Source organism: Atractosteus spatula, unplaced genomic scaffold (genome assembly GCF_055471065.1).
Source record: "Atractosteus spatula isolate fAtrSpa1 unplaced genomic scaffold, fAtrSpa1.hap1 Scaffold_1, whole genome shotgun sequence".
In the NCBI taxonomy this organism is placed as follows: Eukaryota; Metazoa; Chordata; class Actinopteri; order Semionotiformes; family Lepisosteidae; genus Atractosteus; species Atractosteus spatula.
This window is the reverse complement of record NW_028296652.1, coordinates 339,343-365,367: the sequence shown is the minus strand read 5'-3', so window position 1 is coordinate 365,367 and position 26,025 is coordinate 339,343. Positions and strand designations below refer to the sequence as shown.

General features: G+C 42.7%; 1 protein-coding gene and 1 pseudogene across 1 annotated transcript; both read left to right on the top strand.

Annotated features, from left to right (window-relative positions):
- Positions 1-278: 278 nt before the first annotated feature.
- LOC148810262 (major histocompatibility complex class I-related protein 1-like) lies at positions 279-18,914 on the top strand. Its single transcript, XM_088909119.1, has 6 exons — positions 279-377; positions 5,547-5,807; positions 10,004-10,279; positions 12,455-12,742; positions 13,799-13,910; positions 18,357-18,914. Exons 1-6 carry the CDS (start codon positions 329-331, stop codon positions 18,415-18,417), a joined length of 1,047 nt encoding a protein of 348 aa, XP_088765245.1. The 5' UTR covers positions 279-328; the 3' UTR covers positions 18,418-18,914.
- Positions 18,915-20,565: 1,651 nt separating this feature from the next.
- LOC148810261 (uncharacterized) lies at positions 20,566-21,714 on the top strand (annotated as a pseudogene).
- Positions 21,715-26,025: the final 4,311 nt, after the last annotated feature.

Here is a 26,025-nt window from a genome sequence, read left to right as displayed (position 1 = left end):
GGTTAAACTTTAATGCTGAGGCGCTCTCCAGCAGTCTAATTAGTCCCTCCTGTTTACTTTCACACTGCCAGTTCATTCCCGTAGGTCTGCCGTAAATAACCGAAAAATGTAGCAACGGCGAATTAGAAGTAAACTTTCTAAAGCTTTTTTTCGCTTTCATTTTCTAACTTCCTGCTTTTGCTTTAACAGTTATGTGATACGCGACTCTAGTAGCTCTTAAAAAGTTCTCGCTTAGATTCAGAAGGACAAAAGCCACTGATTTGTTACGCCTCTGAAAGAAAAGCGAGTTTTGTACGATCATTTTCCTTGATTCACCTGCCTGTTTGAAATGTTGCTCCTGATCGTGCTCTTTGGCTGGGTTCAAACTGCGACAGGAGGTAGGTCTCACATGACTAATAATAAACCTTTTAAACAAGTGTACGGGGTGTAAACACAGGAGGGAGAAGAGCATATGAAACAATTGTTCAGACATTTGGATCTCCTGTTCCTGTTTTCATGATATTTATTACTCGGTTTTACTTTTGACCGCGTCTTGATTTCTGTTGCGTTTCTGTAAGGCTTGGCCACCAAAGAGTATGTAACCCACGGGCCATGGTCATAGAAAATCTAGAAAAGCCATTTTTAGCATTTAATATATAATCAGTAATAGGTTTAACGACAGCTTTCTTTTCCTAAGTCCATTTCTTTGACTAATATCAAACACGTCTGCGCTAATTGTCAATTACTTTGACAGTACAGTAACTGTACAGTATTTGTTTTGTCTAACATGCGTCATATTTCAGCGCGATTGGCGTCTTGCGATTTGAGCAAGATACCGCGGGATTGTTTTTTTCTATAGCTAAACCACTTGTCACAGTTTCAACATTCCTGTATTTTACTTTCATTTAAGGTGCCCACACAGACGCACAGCTTTTGAGGATTTTTTTTTTAATTGGATTCTTGAGAATTTCTTCTCGTCTTCTCAATTCTTCAGTAAGCTTATTTGATTCCTGTAAACCTTCAGTATTGATTTTCAGATCACCTATTTGTTGGTTTCTTTCTTGACTTGAATAGAAATTAAGGTTCTGTTTACTTGTCCATGTGTACAATACTGTGACCTGTGGTAGTGGCCACTGCTGCTTCTGTTAATGAACCCACATCTCATGGAGCTTTGAGGTTTGTGTCATAATCTTCACGCCTGAGGGGTTATGATGCATTGTAACTTGGACTATTAATCACAGCACCCAGAAAGAAAATATAGAAAATAAATATACAGTGGTGTGAAAAAGTGTTTGCCCCCTTCCTGATTTCTTATTTTTTTGCATGTTTGTCACACTGAAATGTTTCAGATCATCAAACAAATTGAAATATTAGACAAAGATAACACAAGTAAACACAAAATGCAGTTTTTAAATGAAGGTTTTTATTATTAAGGGAAAAAAAATCCAAACCTACATGGCCCTACAACCTACAAGTGATTGCCCCCCCTGTTAAAACATAAATCAACTGTGGTTTATCACATCTTTGGAAAGCTGAGTTCAATTTCTCTAGCCACACCCAGGCCTGATTACTGCCACACCTGTTCTCAATCAAGAAATCACTTAAATAGGACCTGCCTGACAAAGTGAAGTAGACCAAAAGATCCTCAAAAGCTAGACATCATGCTGCGATCCAAACAAATTCAGGAACAAATGAGAAACAGAGTAATTGAGATTTATCAGTCTGGAAAAGGTTATAAAGCCATTTCTAAAGCTTTGGGACTCCAGCGAACCACAGTGAGAGCCATTATCCACAAATGGCGAAAACATGGAACAGTGGTGAACCTTCCCAGGAGTGGCTGGCCGACCAAAATTACCCCAAGAGCGCAGCGACGACTCATCCAAGAGGTCGTGACTCCACCATAAGAAAGAGACTGGGCAAAAATGGCCTGCATGGCAGAGTTCCAAGACAAAAACCACTGCTGGGCAAAAAGAACATAAAGGCTCGTCTCCGTTTTGCCAGAAAACATCTTGATGATCCCCAAGACTTTTGGGAAAATACTCTGTGGACTGATGAGACAAAAGTTGAACTTTTTGGAAGGTGTGTGTCCCATTACATCTGGCGTAAAAGTAACACAGCATTTCAGAAAAGGGACATCATACCAACAGTAAAATTTGGTGGTGGTAGTGTGATGGTCTGGGGCTGTTTTGCTGCTTCAGGACCTGGAAGACTTGCTGTGGTAAATGGAATCATGAATTCTGCTGTCTACCAAAAAATCCTGATGGAGAATGTCCGGCCATCTGTTCGTGACCTCAAGCTGAAGCGCACTTGGGTTCTGCAGCAGGACAATTATCCAAAACACACCAGCAAGTCCACCTCTGAATGGCTTAAGAAAAACAAAATAAAGACTTTGGAGTGGCCTAGTCAATGTCCTGACCTGAATCCGATTGAGATGTTGTGGCATGACCTTAAAAAAGCGGTTAAGGCTTGAAAACCCTCTAATGTGGCTGAATTACAACACTTCTGGAAAGATGAGTGGGCCAAAATTCCTCCACAGTGCTGTAAAAGACTCATTGGCAGTTATCGCAAACGCTTGATTGCAGTTGTTGCTGCTTAGGGTGGCCCAACCAGTTATTAGGTTTAGGGGGCAATCACTTTTTCACACAGGGCCATGTAGGCTTGGATTTTTTTTTCCCCTTAAAATAAAAACCTTCATTTAAAAACTGCATTTTGTGTTAACTTGTGTTATCTTTGTCTAATATATCAATTTGTTTGATGATCTGAAACATTTCAGTGTGACAAACATGCAAAAAAATAAGAAATCAGGAAGGGGGCAAACACTTTTTCACGCCACTCTATAACACCACCTTTTGAAAGTTTAGGATCTTCAGTGCCTACTTGCAGTATGTTGGCCCTGTCCTCACATTCTTGTAAGCATTTCTCTTTCCTCTGTCTTGTTCCTCTTATTCTTGTACTCCTAGCATTTGTGCTGCCAGGGAACCCCCCCGTGCCTGTCTATAATGTAGTAATTAAAATACACGCAGCTTCCTGTGCATAAGTGCTATGCAGGTCCCTTCCTCATCTCTGCTCACAGTGCCATATTACAGCAGGGCACATGACTACAGAAGAACTTTACCTTTATTCGCTCCAGCTGTTATCGAGACATTTTAACTGGCTTTCACCACTCAAGCTTCACCTAGGGTGGTTACCCCTCAGCAAACTGCTTCTGTACCTGAAACTTCTTCAATGTTTTGGCACTACTGTAGCGAAGAAGCTACGGAATACGGATTTTCTTCAGCGCAGGTACATTATTGTTTCACCAACATTTTCATCATTTCATTTTGTAAGGAAGGTAAGGGGATGAGGCCCATGTTTGTTGACCTCACAACTTCTCTGACCTGCTGTGACCAATATTCTGACACCCTCTGAGTACTCCTCCTGTGCCTCTTCATGAGTTTAGGTTTGTGGACACTGACATGTGGGGGACAGCTGCAGGGCTGGGTTTGTTTATTCTGTGTAGAATATTGGTAATGAATCTTCAAAGGCATTGAGAAAGTCAACCCAGCCAGTTTACTTTGAATGAACAGTAAAGCTCGAAACAGAGGGCACAAGCGGAAACTACTGTATATGGAAGTGCAATTTAAATTTGTATTGCCTGTCATCCAAAATATGTACACCGGGCTAATTTTATCAGAAATCTTCAAGTTTAGGTGACCCAAGATCTGAAGTAATCATCTCTTTCCCAGGGTAAAAATGAAGTTTCCATCCGTGATATTCTCATAACTCAATGATTTGGTATATTGCTATAATATCGCTGTTTGTAACTCTGGGCACTTTTAATGTAAGAACATTCAGATATCGGCTTCAACAATGAAACTGGGTAGCTTGTTGCATAATTCACAACTCTTTGAGTACAGAAGCATGAGAGTGGGCTGGACAGGAGTGTGTTAGTTGTGCTTGGAGGAATTAATACCTGACCTAGTGAGGAGTAAAGCAGTGAGTCAGGTGCTCAGATTTCACTAATAGAGATGGCACTAAAGAGAGATCTCAATCTCTCAGGGAATCCCCCTGGCTCTCAGAACACTGCCTGCTGATCACATGGAGCAGTGGCAAGGGATCTGGAACCTGTGGTTAAGGTAACCTGTTAAACACTTGAATCAAAATTCCAGTCAAAAACTAGTTACCTACAGTAGCTGTAGAAATGTAAGGTTCAATAAATTAAAGTGTCAGCTATATAAAGAATAGTAATCCTGAGCACATGTGGAGGGGTGGCTCTGTGGCTAAGGATCTGCACTGGTGGCTGGAAGGTTGCCAGTTCAAATCCCTCAGCCAGCAGAGGAATCCTACTCTGTTGGGCCCCTGAACAAGGCCTTTAACCCCAACTGATCCAGGGGCGCTGTCCAATGGCAGACCCTGCGCTCTGACCCTAGGCTCTCTCCCTGCCTGTGTGTCTCTATGGAGAGCAAGCTGGGGTATGCGAAAAGACAAATTCTTAATGCAAGAAATTGTAAAGGGTTAATAAAGTGATGTTGTTATTATTATTATTATTATTATTATTATTATTATTATTATTATTATTATTGCATTCAAGAAATTAAAGGAAAAAGTAGTCTTGACTAATATACAGTAGATAGTGCTGGTTGAAAGTCAGAAGTGTTTCTGAAGCAAGTACTCTTCCCATGGATTTCCAATAGCAGAAGGTAATCCAGGGCGTCTGTTAATAAACTACAAACAGTTTGGGGAACTGAATGGAACAGGTCCATACTGCCCACCGGATTTTCTGCTTAATAGATACTCATTTGACGGTATAATAATCATTTTGTATATGAAGTGGTTCGTTCTTGACTTTCAAATTTCATCTATCTTGTCTCATTCTCTTGAGTTCTGTATCATTTCGCTATAGTCTACTTTCCTGAAATTGGAATGCTTTTGTGTGGATTCCACCTGGAATTATATTTCAGAGCACGTCATATTATCATTATAGTTCTTCAATTTCTTTGATCCTCTCCTTGCCATGATTTTTTAAAAAGTCTAGACCAAAACAGGCATTTCATGTTGTAGGCTCTGACAAACTCTATGAGAAAGCAATTATTCGCCATGTCTACCATTCGTCTCGTGCTGCTGACTTTCCTCTGGGTTTTTCCCGTCTTAGTGAGGAAAGAACCATTTGTGACTGAATTCCATTAATATCTGTGGAATGCTCATAACCCCATACCTTTCACATTATTTTTATAAATCCTTTAAGCCATATTCCTGTGTCTGAATACTCTTTAATGCCCACTACTGCATGTTCATGTGTTTCATTCCCCTGTCGTTCAATGGTATTGATCACCATCGCTACCTGTCAGCCATGTTTTGGAGTTTCCAGTTATATCATAATCACAAGGTAGCTTTTATTCTGTACAGTTTGTTTCTGATGCTCCTAGTATTCAGGTATGCGGTATGTACTTATTTTCCCAGCCTGTTCTTCTGTTTGTCATTTGGGTTTTCTTGTTTTGTGGGTAATTGTGTATTATCACCCGCATTCCTTTGAGTTCGGATGTAACATATTGCAATGACTTAAAAGCGTGTTCCTATTGATCTTCCAGGGACAAATTCATTACAGTATGGCCTAACAGGGACCATGGACCAAGCAGGCAACTTTGAGTTTGTGACCGTGGGAATGGTAAATGATATAATACTACAGTACTATGACAGCAATCAGAAGAAACTGGTGCCCCGTACGGACTGGATGAAGAATGCAGTGAGCCCGCATTTATGGGAGGGATACACAAGGCGTTTCGTCATGAAACAGGAACAAATTTATACAAATTTGAGAGCAGCCATTCAGAGATTTAATCACACTGAAGGTAAGTTCAAATGAACGTGGTCGGTAAATAAAACCACATTGATAATTATGCATCAAAAATAGTATTAAATGGAATTGCGGTTTATCAGACCACAGTCATTATTTTACATTTTTCACTAAAATATACAGTATCAGTTAATCAAAACTAATCCAACACTTAGAAAACAAAGCAAACTTAGCACTCTGTATGCCAGACTGTTTGTTGCTTAACCATTAGAGTGGTAACACTGTTGCAAGACAGAGCTGAACAGTTAAATCAAAAGGTTTCTCACAAGTGGTAGGGAGAGGAAGCTGATCCCTCTGGCTTATTGTACAATTTTAATATGAAGATAAAATTAGTAACAGTTAATAACTTTATCTTCATATAAGGTAGGAACAATAGTGTTTAATAGAATTTAACAGATTTAATTGCATATTTGTGTGCAACAGAAGATGAACATTTGTGTACAGTACGGGCTCTGCAGAACAGTGCTGCGGTGAGCTGTCAGGTCGAAACTTAGGGGCAGGATGTCAGGAGTCTTGGGGAGTCCTGGAACGTCGATCTAGCAGTGAGACAGAGAAGCCAGACTGGAGAGGTGATTGCAGATGGGCAGGAATATCTGAGGGAACATGAGAGCTATAAGAGGCGCGACACTGAAGAGTAGCAAGAAGGAGGCCGTCTGGAGAAGCAGGCAGCAGGGAGGAAGTGGGGCAGTTGAGTGGGGGCTGTGTGGAGAAGCAGGCAGCAGGGAGGCAGTGGGACAGTTGAGTGGGGACTGTCTGGAGAAGCAGGCAGCAGGGAGGCAGTGGGGCAGTTGAGTGGGGGCTGTGTGGAGAAGCAGGCAGCAGGATGAGCAGGGAGGCAGTGGGGCAGTTGAGTGGGGGCTGTCTGGAGAAGCAGACAGCAGGGAGGCAGTGGGGCAGTTGAGTGGGGGCTGTCTGGAGAAGCAGGCAGCAGGGTGAGCAGGGAGGCAGTGGGGCAGTTGAGTGGGGGCTGTCTGGAGAAGCAGACAGCAGGGAGGCAGTGGGGCAGTTGAGTGGGGGCTGTGTGGAGAAGCAGGCAGCAGGATGAGCAGGGAGGCAGTGGGGCAGTTGAGTGGGGGCTGTCTGGAGAAGCAGACAGCAGGGAGGCAGTGGGGCAGTTGAGTGGGGGCTGTCTGGAGAAGCAGGCAGCAGGGTGAGCAGGGAGGCAGTGGGGCAGGTGAGTGGGGGCTGTCTGGAGAAGCAGGCAGCAGGGAGGCAGTGGGGCAGTTGAGTGGGGGCTGTCTGGAGAAGCAGGCAGCAGGGTGAGCAGGGAGGCAGTGGGGCAGTTGAGTGGGGGCTGTCTGGAGAAGCAGGCAGCAGGGAGGCAGTGGGGCAGTTGAGTGGGGGCTGTCTGGAGTAGCAGGCAGCAGGGTGAGCAGGGAGGCAGTGGGGCAGTTGAGTGGGGGCTGTCTGGAGAAGCAGGCAGCAGGGTGAGCAGGGAGGCAGTGGGGCAGTTGAGTGGGGGCTGTCTGTAGAAGCAGGCAGCAGGGTGAGCAGGGAGGCAGTGGGACAGTTGAGTGGGGGCTGTCTGGAGAAGCAGGCAGCAGGGAGGCAGTGGGGAAGTTGAGTGGGGGCTGTCTGGAGAAGCAGGCAGCAGGGTGAGGAGGGAGGCAGTGGGGCAGTTGAGTGGGGGCTGTCTGGAGAAGCAGGCAGCAGGGTGAGGAGGGAGGCAGTGGGGCAGTTGAGTGGGGGCTGTCTGGAGAAGGAGGCAGCAGGGAGGCAGTGGGGCAGTTGAGTGGGGGCTGTCTGGAGAAGCAGGCAGCAGGGTGAGCAGGGAGGCAGTGGGGCAGTTGAGTGGGGGCTGTCTGGAGAAGCAGGCAGCAGGGAGGCAGTGGGGCAGGTGAGTGGGGGCTGTCTGGAGAAGCAGGCAGCAGGTTGAGCAGGGAGGCAGTGGGGCAGGTGAGTGGGGGCTGTCTGGAGAAGCAGGCAGCAGGGAGGCAGTGGGGCAGTTGAGTGGGGGCTGTCTGGAGAAGCAGGCAGCAGGGTGAGGAGGGAGGCAGTGGGGCAGTTGAGTGGGGGCTGTCTGGAGAAGCAGGCAGCAGGGAGGCAGTGGGGCAGTTGAGTGGAGGGTGCTCAGGATTAAATGGGATATTAAAATGTTACAGTGCCTTGCGAAAGTATTCGGCCCCCTTGAACTTTTCAACCTTTTGCCACATTTCAGGCTTCAAACATAAAGATATAAATTTTTTATTTTATGTGAAGAATCACCAACAAGTGGGACACAATTGTGAAGTGGAACGAAATCTATTGGATTTTTGAAACTTTTTTAACTAATAAAAAAATGAAAAGTGGGGCGTGCAAAATTATTCGGCCCCCTTGCGTTAATACTTTGTAGAGCCACCTTTTGCTGCGATTACAGCTGCAAGTCGCTTGGGGTATGTCTCTATCAGTTTTGCACATCGAGAGACTGAAATTCTTGCCCATTCTTCCTTGCAAAACAGCTCGAGCTCAGTGAGGTTGGATGGAGAGCGTTTGTGAACAGCAGTTTTCAGCTCTTTCCACAGATTCTCGATTGGATTCAGGTCTGGACTTTGACTTGGCCATTCAAACACCTGGATACGTTTATTTGTGAACCATTCCTTTGTAGATTTTGCTGTATGTTTGGGATCATTGTCTTGTTGGAAGATAAATCTCCGTCCCAGTTTCAGGTCTTTTGCAGACTCCAACAGGTTTTCATCCAGAATGGTCCTGTATTTGGCTGCATCCATCTTCCCCTCAATTTTAACCATCTTCCCTGTCCCTGCTGAAGAAAAGCAGGCCCAAACCATGATGCTGCCACCACCATGTTTGACAGTGGGGATGGTGTGTTGAGGGTGATGAGCTGTGTTGCTTTTACGCCAAACATATCGTTTTGCATTGTGGCCAAAAAGTTCGATTTTGGTTTCATCTGACCAGAGCACCTTCTTCCACATGTTTGGGGTGTCTCCCAGGTGGCTTGTGGCAAACTTTAGACGCGACTTTTTATGGATATCTTTGAGAAATGGCTTTCTTCTTGCCACTCTTCCATAAAGGCCAGATTTGTGCAGTGTAAGACTGATTGTTGTCCTATGGACAGACTCTCCCACCTCAGCTGTAGTTCTCTGCAGTTCATCCAGAGTGATCATGGGCCTCTTGGCTGCATCTCTGATCAGTCTTCTCCTTGTCTGAGCTGAAAGTTTAGAGGGACGGCCAGGTCTTGGTAGATTTGCAGTGGTCTGATACTCCTTCCATTTCAAGATGATCGCTTGCACAGTGCTCCTTGGGATGTTTGAAGCTTGGGAAATCTTTTTGTATCCAAATCCGGCTTTAAACTTCTCCACAACAGTATTACGGACCTGCCTGGTGTGTTCCTTGGTCTTCATGATGCTCTCTGCGCTTTCAACAGAACCTTGAGACTATCACAGAGCAGGTGCATTTATACAGAGACTTGATTACACACAGGTGGATTCTATTTATCACCATCAGTCATTTAGGACAACATTGGATCATTCAGAGATCCTCGCTGAACTTCTGGAGTGAGTTTGCTGCACTGAAAGTAAAGGGGCCGAATAATTTTGCACGCCCCACTTTTCATTTTTTTATTAGTTAAAAAAGTTTCAAAAATCCAATAGATTTCGTTCCACTTCACAATTGTGTCCCACTTGTTGGTGATTCTTCACATAAAATAAAAAATTTATATCTTTATGTTTGAAGCCTGAAATGTGGCAAAAGGTTGAAAAGTTCAAGGGGGCCGAATACTTTCGCAAGGCACTGTATATGTAGAGATGAGCTGAGTGAATTTTAGTAATGAAAAGGATCAAGTCAAGGTTTAAACCTGAAGGTGTCTCCATAGCCAAAACGTTGTGTTTCTTTCCTTCTCTTTTCAGGGAATAAACCTTTACCTGTTCCTTTGCAACCTACACATGCTGACGCAGATCCCTACTTGAAGTTTAGTCATTATTGATTTTAACGAATTGATTAATCTTCATTTCATATTTTTCTCATTCAATAATATAAAATAGAAAAGACCATCTCCACATGTCCAAGGACTATTCTGTACCATTACTTTTCCACCACTGTTTTTGTTATTGTTTTAAGTTTACTTTTGAGAGAAATACCGACTCCAGGCAAGCCGATTCAGCCGTGGGACTTTATATATTTCTCACTCCAGTATTATATCAGCATGTATCTGTATTTTTGTCTGTTCAGTACTGAATGGTATTCTTCTCTTTTCAGGAATCCACACTTATCAAAGGATGGCAAGGTGTGAAATGGATGCTGATGGGACCAGAAGGGGCTTTTCTTCTGAGGCGTATGATGGAAATGACTTTATCAGTTTTGATTTGAAGACACAGTCCTGGAACGCTGCAGTGCCTCAGGCAAATATCATTAAGGAGAGGAATGAATTAAACTCGGGCCATAGAGATTACTTAATGAATTATTACCAGTTTGAATGCTTTGATTTGCTGAAGACCTTTTTGAAATATGGAAAGGAGGCCCTGGAGAGGAAAGGTAAGATAATAATATCTCGTGGAAAGGCTACACAAAGAATTAAATGTTATCAATTAATTTCTGGTCATCTTTTTGTTGCCTTGACCAGACAGTAACAGCAGCTTAGGTTTCTGAATAAAGCACTAGGATTGCAACTGAAAGGAGCCTCTCTGATAAACAGCCTGTACCTCCCCAGTGATGAATTGTACAGCGTGGATCACATTACTGTGGTACACATGAAGGTAGAACATCTTGACTAAGATCCTGGATAAGAAGTTGCAGTCTGTCACCCAAAGGATGACCAGCCGTTTAGGAACCTTCAGGGCAGAGAAAGACGCTACACCCAATGTCATCACAACCCATGATTAGCCGTGGGCTCACTTAGTGGGCTCTCCGCAGTCTTTCAAACCTTGGCAGTCTCATAATATCAACCATGTGACTTAAAGTCCTGACTCAGGCAATGGTGATTGAGCTTTAGTTCAACGCGTCAGGCTGATATCTTATTCAAGATCACTTTATTGGCCATATACAGTTTCTGCACAAGGAATTTGTCTTTTTGCATACCCCAGCTTGCTCTCCATGCGACACACAGATGGGGAGAGAAGCTTGGGGTCAGAGCGCAGGGTCAGCCATTTATATGACGCCCCTGGAGCAGTTGGGGTTAAGGGCCTTGCTCAGGGGCCCAATGGAGTAGGATTCCTCTGCCGGCCACAGGATATGAACCGGCAACCTTCCAGCCGCAGGCCCAGATCCTCCCAGTACAGCGGTGGCTCTTCAGTAATAAGAGTTAAATCAGGGAAAAACTGAGTTCACCTCATCTGTCTTATTTGTGGCTGGGTAAAACGATAAAGATATATGGATCCAGAGAGGATTTAGCTTTCTCTAGTGTGTATTGTATTCCTGGGTTAGTTTGAATTTGAATTCTCTGTAGTTCTTATAGTGTAGTAGTTTAGTAGTGTTTATAGTTGGAAACTAACTGGGTGCCATTATGTCTCGGAAGAGACAGGTAACATGTATCTTCCAGTGCAGGGAGGACTCAGCCTGATTCAGTGTGTCAGGGATCCCACAATAGGGATGGGTTTCTTCCCGGGAAAGGGGAGACTGGCCATGGATGGGAGAGCCTGGCTTCCAGGGAATGAACAAGTTATATTTTGCAAGTAAGAGAAAAGGAGAATGAAGAGGGGTTCGTCAGGAATTAATCTTTACCAAGCTTCCTGTTCTCAATTCCCTGTTTAACTGCTCCCTACCTACTCTCTATTCACGCCCTTTAAATGTGGGTGCACAACTAGCACAGCAGTGCCTGGTTATACTATTATTTTGTATAATAGTGACATTATTAATGACACACCTGAAGAAGGCTCCACGGCCAAAACGTATTCTCTTTTGTTCTTTTTTTCAGCATGGAATAAACCTATTACTTGTTCCTATTATTTTGTAGATTTTAAATAGCTCTAAAACAAAGAGCCTTAACAAAACTCTTCCTAACCCTAACTCTTCTTACTGTCTCTCTACAATAGAGGAAAAAGGTTAAAGATGATGACTGTGGTGACCTGTTACCCCAAGATGTTTCAAATATTGAAATTTGACTTGTTAAGTTAGATGAGGGATAAGCTACACTTGTCCTTGATTATCAGTGCAGGTTTTAGAGGCATCTAATGCACATGATTAAGACTTGGAAAACAGTCGATTTGCTTTCTAGTCTGAGATGGAATAAAAATCAGAAACAACTGTATCAACCCATAACTGAATTTGCCAACACTTTCTGTACTGATTTTTTTTTCATCTAAATGATGAGGTTTGCAGTTCACACAATTAAAATTCAATTTGTTAATAATATGCAAGTGTTTAATTTAATTAAATATTTTGATGTAATGATGACTGTAGTTTTACAGATCTTGGAGGTGGTGAATGGCTAGTGTTCGCTTAGTCAAATGGAATTCATTTTAGAAGACCTGAAGAGACTACTTAGGCTAATGATAGACCTTTAAATGAGAAATATACATAAGTATAATATACATATTCAAAATTTGGTAATGCTATCATAAATCACAGTACTGTAAGACTCAGTTGGAAAGGAAATTGTAGTAAAATCTTTTTTCCTGCGGTTTGCCTATACTTTAAAACTGAAACAAGACCTGTCAAGAAAAGTAACTGCCCAATTACAATGTGCAGTTACTGTATATGTTTTCTTTGCAGAAGCTCCACAGGTTAGTCTGCACATGAAGAAGGGTGTAAGTCCTTCAGAAGCAGAGGTCACGTGCATCGTAACAGGGTTCTACCCTCAAGAAATTACAGTGAACTGGGTGAGAGACGGAAACGTTACTGTGGAAGAGAAGTTCCTTGCAGGAGAGGTGCTTCCCAATGGTGATGGAACCTACCAAGTTAGAAGTGTCCTGGCAGTGAACCTTGAAGACCCGGAATCACACACCTACTCCTGCCAGGTCACTCACCTTAGCATGACAGAAACACTGGTTGTCAAGTGGGGTAAGAAATTAATTTCTCGCATCAAAACTAATTAGGGTAGGACCTAATTATTCATTTGAAATGCTGTAAGTGCTCTAACTGTGTGGTTTAGATATTAATTAATCACACTCTGATGGAACAGGCTGTATGTTTTAGAATATACAACTGCATACTTTACTAGTGCAATATTGACAAGTGAAAAGTTATATAGTTAGTAATATACAGTCCATAACATTTCCATCAGCAAACGTTAGGGAGACTAGCAAGCAGAAATAAATGGAAATTACAGATAGATTAAGACAAAATCCTGGATTGGGCTCTCAGCAAATGAAGTTCAACATTGATAACTACAAAGTTGTGGTAGCAGGAGCATACCCCTTTTGTGTAACCATCTCCATGTCAGAAGCACCCATGTGATGTTTGCAGTGTGTTTCTGTGCATTCAGCATTGCTGTATACACAACTAATGGTGTGCCATTGAAACAAATGGAATTTATGCTCAAGCTTTTCATTTTTAGCAACACCTCCTTTAGAATAGTGTATTCAGGTTTGTTTACCATACTACAAACAAGAGTTTCTAGCTGTAGAAACAAAAATACATCCTTACTTCAGGAAATTTATATATTGAAGATGGGCATTCAGTTTTGAATGTTTATCAGACTATAATTTAGAGACGTCATGGTCTTGTGCAGGGAAACAATGGAACTATGAGAAAACCACAGCAAACCTACCAAATTAATTGCATCACTTCATGGGACACATATCCTCTGCATTGTGGGCCTTTAGAATATGGAATGTCTGACTTAAAAACGTGATCTTACCATCTGACGTAATATAAAGAAGTCATATCATATTTGAGAAATGGTTGTGTTTATCAGGACTGATGGATCCAATGATGGTATCTTCCTTTAGGTATCAGGCAGACCCAAGTCAAGCAAAAAATAAAGTCAAAGAGAATAAAAACCTATCATTAGCCAATTCCAAGTTCCAAACTTCTTTTTTTGCTCCCCAATTTGCAGAAGGTTTAATTAGCTTTCTATAACTGAAAGTTTATTTTATTTCTTTTTCTTGTTTTCAGTTCAAGAAGAAGACCAGAATAGGCATTTTCATGTAGTAATCATCATCACTGTTGTCTGCTGTGCCTTCATTTGCCTCGCTCTTCTAATTGTGCATTGCCTAAAAACCTCTGAGTAAGTACAAGTTCTTCATTTATGCAATATCATTGCAAAGAGTGCATTTTACTGCAACAGAGGAAGAGCCCCTTGTTTGTATCCACTCATCAATGCTTGGGCTTGGTTTACACTTATTAACAAGTTGAATATTGTTCTGCTCATTCCAATATGTCAAGAGTTCGAGAAACGTTTGTGCCGCAGTGCAGAAAATGTATGAAAAAAACCCTGTGTCAGCCCAAGATGATTATCGTTCTTGGTAGAATTCTAGCGCCAACTGAAAATGGGGAAATTTGCGCAAAGTAAATCATCATTAAGGTCACCTTTGGGGAAAATAGTTATTCAAGAGTGCTCATAGTTAAAACTTTATAACTGTCACTGGAAATGCACAGCATTGTGCTGTGAACATTCAAGCTGTTTGTGGTGAATACTGTCAGGCATACTGTCTGATGTATTCTTTGCTCAAGTCTTTGCACAATTCTGTAAAGTAAATTGCACTCTGCACATTGCACTTTATGTACCCTGTACCCTGTCAGAAATGTCTATGTCCACATTATCTATAGCATTGTCTTGTCAGTGTCTGTCTGTATTCGCATCGTAGACCTGGAGGCCGATATCTCGCTCCTCTGTATACTTGTATATGGCTGGACTGACAAAAAAGTGAACTTGAACTTAAAAAGAAAATACAGTGCACTCCATAAGTATTGAGAAAGTCAAAATTGCTATTTTTGCTGTTTACTCAAACAATTCAGATTTGAGATGAAAAGTTGAATATGAGGCAACAGCAAAGAATATTACTGATTATTTCTGGATGTTTCTGTGTTTATTTGTTTACTTTTTTAGAATCATAGCAATTTTGTGCTCAGTCCCCCCACTTTAGATGCGAATAAATGTTGGGGCAATTACCTGCTAGGTGTTTCTTATGGGGCAGGAGTTTCGTGTCGGTTGATTGTTCACATAAAGGAGCTGTGAGTGTGCAGTGTTGGAGTGAACCTTTGCTTTTCTCCTTGGTGTCGGTTTTTGGAGTCAGTCGACATGAAGACAAGAGAACTGTCTGTGAAAGAAAAGCAAGTAATTTGGATGAACAGAAGAATTTAATAGCACAGAGACTGAGCAAACTCAACAAGATCTTTAAGAAAAATGTTCTGAAAACAATATCTTGAAAAAAGAAGGAAAGCACTGGTGTACTTAGCAATCTGCAGTGACCTGGTCAACTGAGGAGGACAACTGCAAGTGATGTCAGAAAACTGATCAGAGCTGTGAAGAAAAACTCTAAAACATCTGTCACTTAACTCAGAAACAACCTCCACAGTGCAGGGGTGAAGGAATCACAATCAACCATTCGCAGAAGACGTGGACATCAGAATTATAAAGGCTGCACAGTGTCAAAAATAGAGTGGCCATTTTATAGTTACAAAGATAAACTTACCGAAGATGGGAAGGTGAACATGTGGACAAAGGAATGAACTGCAGACAATCCAAAGCATCACTTCACTTCATCTGTGAAACATGGTGGAAGTAGAGACATGGCTTGGGCACGCATGGCCATCTCTGGAACTGGCTCACTCATCTTTATTAATGATGCAACTAATGATTATAGCAGCAGAGTTACTTCAGAAGTGTACAGGAATATCTTGTCTGCCTGTGTACAAGAAGGTCCCTCCAGACGCATTGTTCAGCACTTTATCATGCAGCAAGACAGTGACAAATAAAACACACTGCCAACAGAACCAATGAGTTTATCAGGGGAAAAAGTGGAAAATCTTAGACTTTTTGAGCCAATCTTCAAACTTAAATCCAATCAAACATTCATTTCACTTGCTGAAGAGGAGACTGAAGTCAGAAATACCCCAGATCAAACAGGGTCTTTAAATGGCTTCAGCAGACGCTTGGCAAAGGATATCAACAGAACAAATCAAGAGTAGTATTATTCTAAGATGTTAAAGCATATACAGTATGTGCAGAGATTCCCAGAAATAAACAGTGGCATTCTGTACTTCTGACTAATATGCATCTTTTAATCTCAAATCTGAATTGCCTGAGTTTTGACTTCACTGTCCCAGTCCCAGGTTAATGTTACACTTGCTGCTAATGAGCTGCATGTCGCTGCCATCTTGATTAAGTGTTGGATTTCCTGACACTGGAGTGTGCTGTTGGTTTACAGAATTGCAGTTTTCTATTTTCCCCAGTTTTAAATTGGCAGTAGTTGATGATTGTGATAGGTGACGATGTGAAGCCCCAGGCAGTCCGTGACAAGGTTCAAATCTGCAATCACAGAGAGTGCTCTGCACCTGTCCCGATAGGCCCTTTGATTTCTGTCACTTCATGTTCATTGTCAGTCTCATTGATAAGGTTAATACTTCATTTTAGTACCAATAAAGAGAATATGCTTGAGGTCCTAAATAAAATATAAAGCACATATGACCACAGGGTACAATTTCCATGTTGAACATATTAGAATTGATAATAGTATTACAAGCTAGGGGGTATCAGAAAATAGACCAAGTTAAAAATAACTAAAATAAATAAACAGAGTAATAGGTCTAATCTGAGGGATGTGATGAGTTCTTTTTGTTGTGGCACAGATCTTTTGAAAGAGCAGTAAAAGGGAAGTTACACATTTCTACTCATCTCCCTATTTCAGTACATTAGGAGAGAATATTTTTTACCTGAGAATTCCGCAGTTAAGGAAATCAGAAGTTCCTTAAAGGACAGAAAGCTCTCTATCGCAAGGTTCAAAATACTGGTCTCCAAGTCTAAACTCGGTCCTGTCGCCTGCAGGAAGAACAGGGTGATGGTGTTTCTTCGTCTCCCTCTCTTTCCTGCTTCTCTATTCCCTGTCTTTTACATGCTGTGATTTTGGACTGACCTCCTAGATCCTCTATTGATTTGTCAGGAAGTTAATTAAGTAGACTAGACCAGAGTCTCCCTTTGTGTTTACCTACAGCTGCAACGGGTTAAACAGGAACTCTTTTAAAAATGTACGACACCCCTCCCCACAAATGTACCAATACAATTGTACCAGTTACCTTTACCAGCTAACTGGTTTTGAGTGGCATGCAATCAAAGCAATTTTGACAAACTTCACAGTTCTCTAAAGTTTGTGGTGGCCAGCCTATACCAAATATTAAATATTACTATTGGTCTTCTCTGTTGTAAATGTTTAAGACATCAATGTCATGACCAGTTGAGGAAAGTTTAATCTGCTTTCAAATTCCAGGATGTTTAGTTTCTGCTTCCATCAGTCATTTGAAAACTCAATAGAAAGTGGGAAGTCAAGTCCTTATTTGGCAGCCGTCTGAAATTCTCGAATCCTTTACCAGTACATTCCTTCTGCTATCAGATACCCACCCTAATGCTGTATGAGAAAGAAACATATCGCTTCTAACAGGCTACACACATTTCTGAGACTGAAGGAGACTTTTCCTATGATGTATATAAAACTTTCTTCCTGGTTACACATACAGGAAATGGAAAGCCTTTCAAATGCATGGTATTTCATATTGGGCTGCAGAATGGGATAATCATTTATCTTTCTCTGACATCTAGCAGAACAGCTAATATTCTTTAAACTGTTCCAGCAGTTCCAGAATAAGACTGGTTCTGATATTCTCGATTACAGACACATTCTGGTTGTATGTAACCCTCTTCTGTCTATGAATGCTTTGTTTGTACTTACCTACATGTTTTGGGAGCATTGTTCACAGAGCACTTCTGGATAGATCTGACTTCTACAGCATGATTGCTTCTGAGACTCTGACACTTGTCCACTGCCAAATTACATCTCTTTCTGGAAGATCTAACTGCAGCTAAAACCAACTGACCCTTGGAGGTTTGGTGTAGTCTGGGTTTATCTTGCACTTGATTGCACTTTAGCTGCTTTCACTCTGACTCGCTTAGTCTTCACAAATCACGCTTCCACACACTTGTGAAGTGAACATCTTGTGACTCTGCAAGCTGACACACTTGTTTTGCATGTTGATATAGAAATATGCTTAAGTAGTTCAGGTGGGTAGCTGCGTCAGCTTGCGTAGGCTGCAAAGGAACAAGTAATAGGTTTATTCCATGCTAATAAGAGAAGAAAGGAAACGCAACGTTTCGGCAGTGGAGCACCAGAATAAGGTGAAGAAGGCTACACAGCAAAAATGTTGTTTTCTTTCTTCTCTTTTCAGCAGGGAATAAACCTATTACTTGTTCCTAGAAATCTGCATAGTTACATTGTGCCAGTGTGAAAACGGTTAAAGCTTGCCCAGCTTAACTTTCATTTATTTTCAAAATATGTTTAATAATCCCCATTTTCCTTCAGTAGTGTGTTAGCTCTCAGTCCTATCTGTATTACTGTTATTGCAAATTAAACAGAAATTGCTACAAAACATTACTCAAGCAAGTGATATGGTAAGGTCCTAAACTTACCTTGTTCCAAATGCGTTTTTACAGGTTATAATCAATTTCTGTCTTGACTTACAGGAACAAAAACAGCCCAGAACATAGTGAAACTGGAAGTGCCACTGAGCCCCTGAACTCGTGAGCGACAGAATGTTTTTCAGACTTGGCTTCTTTCCTGGGGATGTTGTGGAAGTGTCAGAATTATATCAGTTCTGGAGAACTGATATACTTTACTTTAGAAGACCCATTACTCCAACTTTCCTACTTGTGATAGTTACTATATTTAGAGTTTGTCTCTGTGTTTTCAAAGACATTGCTCTCTTTTTTGTGTATATAGCATTGTTTTAAATGTTTGCAAAAGTCCTAGTCATCACTGTAAATTTGCTCTCAAGTGATTTATCAGCTATAAGGTTTTTTAACTTAAACACATTTTCATAATCAAACACTGGCCCTCTAACATGACGGCTTTGTCTGAATTGTTTTAACCTGCTTTATCTAAATGACAGTTTTGCCTAAAATCTTATTTAAAACATAAGCAAAGTTGTTTTTATTACTTCTAATGCAGAAACAAATCCTCACTTTCAGCAGAGAAGAGAGCAAATAGTAGCTTTAAAAGATGGTTTAAAGAAAACTATGCACTTCAAATTGTTGCACTTCACCTGATTTTGGAAATAGTAAAGAATTTTAAGGAAAATGTCTTGTGCTACTTAAAATTAACACACGTCTCTCTTGTTCATTGCACATTTCTACATACCACTCTCCACCCATCTTCACCATTTCTTCAGCTCCCTGGCTTAACTCATTTTCCTGAGATGATGCCTTTAAAGATGCTCTATAAAATAATATTATAAAATGCATTATTATTATTATTAATAATAATAATCATTCCTCCTTTTGACTCATTTTGAAAAGGACTGTGATCTTCTTCTGAAGGAAAGACAAGAGTCACACAAACACCATCATGTTGAAATTCAAGAAACAAGGCAATATCGAAGTGAATGCTCGCAATCATCACTTGCATTGCAATAAGCAATGCTAAAAACATTTTGGATGTAGGGAAGAGCCACCCACACTAAACACATGACTTAGAAGTCTAGGAGTCTTCACAAGGCTTCACAGCACAAAGAAAACATTTATTTATACATAAAGCATTGTGTAGATAAAAGCATTCAAGGTGAATACATGAGAATCTGCCTGGATACATATGACAGCTCATTTCATGAATTATCAAGCTATAGTGAGTATGAAGAAGTGACACATTAAACAAGGATAATTCATTTAGTATAAGATCAATTACACTAGCTTGCTTATCGGTCTCCTTGGCATATTCGCAACCAGGTGCGCAGAAATAACTACTGCTACTTAATTGATATCAACGTGTTAAATAACAAATGCCTTCTCAAGCAGTAATGGTGGATATTAAATGATGCACAGAAGGAGGGGGAACAGCTGACTGGGTTCGTCACAGAGCTGTCCCATACTGCTCTACTGGCTAAGCGCCACTCCAGTCCTGAGGCAGCTTGAAGTATGTCCTGTGACTTTTAGGAAGAAGTGCCTCTGTCCCTCTGACAGACATCCAGGCACGAGCAGTGAACATGCATCTTAAAGGACACTTGAAAATGGATCTGGACTGTCCTGAGAAAGATCCTTATCCAAAAGATAAGCTCATCTCCCACACTTACTCACATGCAAAGACCACTAGGTTATCCTGTGACTGAAACCTCTTTGGCTACATTTGTGTGGCACACAACAGGCTGTTCGGTCCAGACACACAAAGATAGAAATACTTAATACCACCTAATTCTAAGTGATAAGTGATTTGTTGGTAAAACACTGGATGAAGTTCTGCATGTCACTACCTCAGAATCTTAATTTTTCAATCAAATTCAATAGTATTCACTATATTTATTGAAGACAGGACCATGCTATGCTTGTGTGGAATCAGTTGAATGGGGGAAAATGTGAATAGTTTAAAAAAAACTAAACTAAAACCTATTAATTAACAAGTAATAGATTTATTCCATGCTGAAAAAAAAGGAAGAAAGAAACCACAACGTTTTGGCCGTGGAGCCTTCTTCAGGTGTGAGAGAGACAAGACAGTAGGCAAAGGTATTGTAGCGGGAGAACAAAGGCTGGGAGGGAGGAGGAGTGAGAGGCGGAAGCAGGGGACAGAAAGAGAGGCCAATCAAGAGGTGTGAAGTCAGAATAGGTGTAGAAAGGTGTGAAATGAAACTACCAATGAATGGAGAAAATTTAAAATAAGAGTAGTCTGTCGTTAAGAGAAGGGGGAATGTGTGATCCTAGCTGCAGGATAAGTTTGGGACCCAGAATAGAAGAACGCTTCTTCGCTGCCTACACTGGCTATGTCCCTGACCTCTACAAGCGATATATTGATGACTGCGTCGGTGCCGCCACATGCTCCAACGATCAGCTTGAGTGCTTCCTGCACCATTTCACCAACTTCCACCCGTCCCTCAAATATACGGTTAACATATCTTCCACTGCTCTTCCGTTTCTAGACATCAACTTCTCCATCAACTACCCCCGACTGTCCACTTCAGTTTATTACAAACCCACGGATTCACACAGCTACCTCCTGTACAGCTCATTTCACCCCAAACACACTAAAAACTCACAGTTCCTTAGGCTACGATGATTATGTAGCGACAACATTGACTTTGAGAACCAAGCCCTCAAAATGTACTTCTTTTTCATCAACAGAGGATACCCCAGCAGTGTTACTGACAGGGCCCTTGCCCGAGCCAAAAACACCCCTCGGACCATCAACCCAATCAGGAACTTCCACCGTAACAACCGCATTCCTTTGGTGCTTCCCTACCACCCTAAGACACTTCCTATCCCTAGGACTATTAATGACAACTTTTCCATCCTACAGGATGATCCCTCCATTGGGGCCCTCTTTTCTGACTGCCCCATCATCTCATATCGCCGACCACCTAATCTGCGTGACCTCCTTGTTCACAGATCCCTTGACCGCCCTCAACAACCATCCACACCAGGCACTTTCACTTGCAACAGAGCTCGCTGTATCACCTGCAAGTACACATCCAACACCACACTCATTCAAGGCCTCTCAGGACAATTCCGGATCACCCAGATGGCATTTTGTACCTCCAGCAACCTTATTTACTGTATCTCTTGCAGTAAATGCCCAGCCATCTACATTGGGGAAACAGGAAGGAGACTCAGAGACCGCTTCAGAGAACACGTCAGGAACGCTGGGAAGATTAAAGATCTCTCCAAGCCCATTGTTTCTCATTTCTCCTCTGACGGCCAAGATCACTCTAATCTCTCTGTCTGTGTTCTCAAAGATGGTTTTCTGAACACATACATCAGAAAGACTACCGAAACCAAACTTATACTGCAGCTCGGATCACACATTCCCCTTTCTCTTAAAGACAGACTACTCTTCTTTTAAATTTTCTCCATTCATTGGTAGTTTCATTTCACACCTTTCTACACCTATTCTGACTTCACACCTCTTGATTGGCCTCTCTTTCTGTCTCTTGCTTCTGCCTCTCACTCCTCCTCTCTCCCAGCCTTTGTTCTCCCGCTACATTACCTTTGCCTACTGCCTTGTCTCTCTCACACCTGAAGAAGGCTCCAAAGCCGAAACGTTGTGTTTTCTTTCTTCCTTTTTTTTTCAGCATGGAATAAACCTATTATTTGTTCCTTTGCAGCTTACACATGCTGACGCAGCTACCCACCTGAACTACTACAGCCTATTAATTAACTATCTTTAATTATCAATCCTATGAACAGGACATCCGGGTCTGCTGGTTAGATCTTACGCACAGCCTGTACAGAATTTTCCCCATGGCTATGGCCCGGGATCTGTGTTGTAAGATGCGGTGCTCTGCTGAAGATCCTATAGGCCCTGCAGTGAGTGCAGGACAAAACCTGCAGCCCATGGACAATGCTCCCTCACCAGACTCTCGAGAGGCAGTGCAGAGCACTGCTGCAAGTCCCTAGACAGCCTCACCAACTCCACGGGATGGGGGTTCTTTAAGCATCCAGCCCTGAGGGAAACACAACACATCCCTTCACAGGTGGTGAAGCCGGTACAGAAAGTCCCACTTTTGAAATTTGTGGGACCATTTCAATGTCCCAGAAATTGAGGACACTGGTCCAGACGGCCCTTCACTTTCTCCAGGAGCACCTCCCAGTTCTTCCTCTCACTGGCCTCGTCTCCCAGGTGCCCCCTCAGATACTTCCTGCTGAGAAAGCTGAGGCTCTCTAGCAGGGCTATGGAGACCTATGGAGACTTCACTTTCCCAGGAGCAGGGTGCTTCTTTTAGCCCTGCTCTTCTTTTCTCTTTTCTCTTGCTCTTTCTTTTGTGGATGACAACAGTTCAACGTCCTTTAGTTGTTTGTTTGCAGTGCTCCAACATTCTTTTCCTCCCCGACCATGACCATGCCTGAAGCCCTGGTTGGCGAGTTCAGAATGGTCCAGGATGGAGAGGCCCTGGATGAACCACTACAGTAAACACACTAGACGCCAATGGAGAGGGATTAGATCATCACTGAAAGTGCACACCCCTGCCTCTTTCCCTGCCTCTTTCCTCTCTGCACAGGAAAGAGAACACTGGGTTCCCCATTATGTGCCTTAAGCAATGTGCAGCCAGGTGCAGCTGTTTCAACCCTATTAGGACTCATCAGCGTTAGTAGAGGTCTACTTTGACCATGGAAAAAACCATCAAGTGTCACGCTCGTAAACGACTCCTCTTAAGGACGCTCCAGCCCTTCCTTGTTTTGTACTCATCTCCTGCACCTGCCTCCGGTTCCTGTCCCCCGTCCTATAAAAGCCAGACTTTCCTGCCAATCTGGGCTCAGCTTTGGAAGATGGACACTCCAGGAGCGACTCGACAGCACAGGCTTCACAATGGCGTCCTGACCCTATGGGTCCGGGACTGGAGCATCTAGTTCTGTTACCCCGACCCTTTGACGGAACCTGGTCCGGCTTTTAACTTTGTCTTTGTGAGGATGGACCACCTGGTCTTTGACAATTGCTTCTCTCTTGGATTTGCTATGGACTCCCTTGCCTCGGACACGCCCCCTTGAACACCAGCGCACTGTGGACACGCCCACTGTTTTCCTTCCAGCCCCTTTGCATGCTTTTTCCCTATGTTTCCCTCACTCCTCTCCGGATTGTGCTGTCTGCATAGGGTCCTGAAAGAACACTTCCTGACATCAAGTTGGACTGTCACGCCCTCTGCAGCCAGAGGGCGCTCCTTCTCTGTCCTGTCCCTAGTTTCTGGTCTGCTGTCCTTCCTGTCCCTCTCTTTCCCTTGGGCTATATATTTCTGGGTCTTGCACTCTGTCCTCGCTCAGCATTGACGTTCGGATGTCCTGAGACCCGCCTAGCACCAGGGCGCCCCACGTCCGCTCCCTGAGGGCATAGGTTTCTATACGGCATTCCTGAACTCTTTGCACTATGAGCCCGGGCCTTTTTCCCGTCTCGCCGCTACGCATATGGGTCTTTTTCCGCTCTCCTGCTCCCCACGGTTAGTCCCTTTGGACGTCCGTGACAGGACCTTACAAGGAGCATCTAATCAGCCTTAATACTGTAATGCAGTGGTTCTCAAACTGTGGTACGCGTACCGGCAGTGGCATGCGGAGTGCCGTCAGGTGGTACGCCAAATGACCCTGGAACTGTGTCGTGTGCGCTGAAAAATCGGGACGGGTTTTCATATTTTGTATTTTAATACGTGTCGAATACGCAGCCTACGTACTACAATACAGTGCGCGCTAATACTTCAGTGGACACAAGAGATACTCTGTAATTCTATACCACTCTATAGGAATGCGTGCTACGGACGCAAGTGACCAATTGTATTTAAAAAAAGCTACTGTATCTCCAGCAAATAGGGAGGAAGGAGAATGTGCATGATTTTGGAACAATGCCAACGTTGTAAACACAGGAATGCATAGAAATGCGAGCTACGAACGCTGGTGATCTTGTGAGCACAGGAAAGCGTGATAGATAACAGAAAAATATTAAGAACTGTTCTAAGTTAATTTGAGAAAAATACACAGAGCGTCTCTGTGTTTCGCTCCCATGCGACTGAAATAAAAACTCAAACATGGAAAAATGCAAGCTTGTGGATTGCTAATGCAGGTAAGCCACACTATGTTTGAAGAACCTTAGTTACCATTGACAAAAGAGCTGACACGTATTATGTGTGGAGAAAAAGCTGCTAAACAGCTTGACCTGCCCCCCCTCCCCCTCCCGAAAGACACAGTCACTCATAGAATTATTGAAATGAAGGATTGTGTCAAAAGTACACTGATAGAGCGCGTTAAGATGAGCAGATGTTTTTCACTGCAATTAGATGAGTCTGTAGTCGATTTAGCCAATTTGCTCGTTTACGTTAGATACGAGTTCGAGGGCATGTCCCATGAGGACTTTCTGTTCTGTTAACCGCTACCAACAGGAACTACAGGAGAGCACATATTTCAGCCTCTGAATGAATTTATCGAAGAGAATGGCATCGACTGGATAAAATGTGTCGGAGTTTGTACAGACGGTGCTAGAGCGATGACAAGCCGACATAGCGGTGTAGTTGCACGAATTAGAGAGGTTGCTGCAGAAATGAATGGGCGCATTGCAACATCCACCACGAGACCTTTGCCGTCAAGAAAATGCCTGACGATTTAAAATCTGTTAGACTCTGTTGTGAATTGTATCAAGGCTCGAAAAATTAATTCACATCTGCTTTGCGCGACTAAACAGGCTCACCCCTCTCACTGAAATGGTGGTTTTTTATTAGTTGTTGTTACTGTTTTTTTTTCTGTAAAACACTTTGAGAAGCCACCTTTAAAGGCGCTATATCAAATAAAGTTTATTATTATAATATTTATTATATGTGTGTGTGCACGCACGCTCATGTTGGTCATTGAGAATTTCTGGGGTTCCTATGAGATGATGACTTGTAGGTGGTACTTGGATGCTTTGGTTGGATTAGGGGTGGTACTTGGTCCAAAAAGTTTGAGAACCACTGCTGTAATGCATACGGCCACCATTGGTTGTGAGAGCCGGCTTATCAGCGCGGTGACGTCACTGCCCTTCCCTGTGAATAGCAGGGACCGCAGCCGTCGGGCTGATGGAGATTTCCCTTTAGCTCAAGTGGCTGGGTCCCTGTTGAGTGACACCAGAGGCTCGGGTTCGAGTCCCCGACAGTGGGCGGCCGAACTGAGGCGGCAGCGGTGAGGGCGCATACCCACACGAACCCGAGAGCGCTACAATATAGTCAGCAGCTGTCAGGGGTCTGGACTTCATGGCATCACATTGTGAGTAGAACACTGCTATTGCACTCCTGTGTAAAAGACTTCATTCAAAGGGGTCCACTAAATGCCCTTTTCAGAAAACGGTTAATACCTTAGGGTGGCATCTGACATGCCGGTACAAATAATGGCAATAATGATGATAGAAATGATTAATGATCTTCAGATGTTGTTTCAGTCTTTTCTAGTCTTTTTCATTATGTGGTAATAATGCAGCCCAAAATCATATAAACACTTTAGCCCACTGCTCTCACAGAGCATTTAATTGAAGTACCCATCGGTCATGCCAATAAAGCATCTTGAACTGAATTGAATCGAATTGTGATGTCCCGCCTTCCTGAGTGATCTGGTGCCTCTGGGTCCAAATGTCCGCCACCGCGGTCCCCCTCGTTTATAAATACATGTATAAAAGTGCTTAATTGCGTCTTGATTAGGCGATCATGAC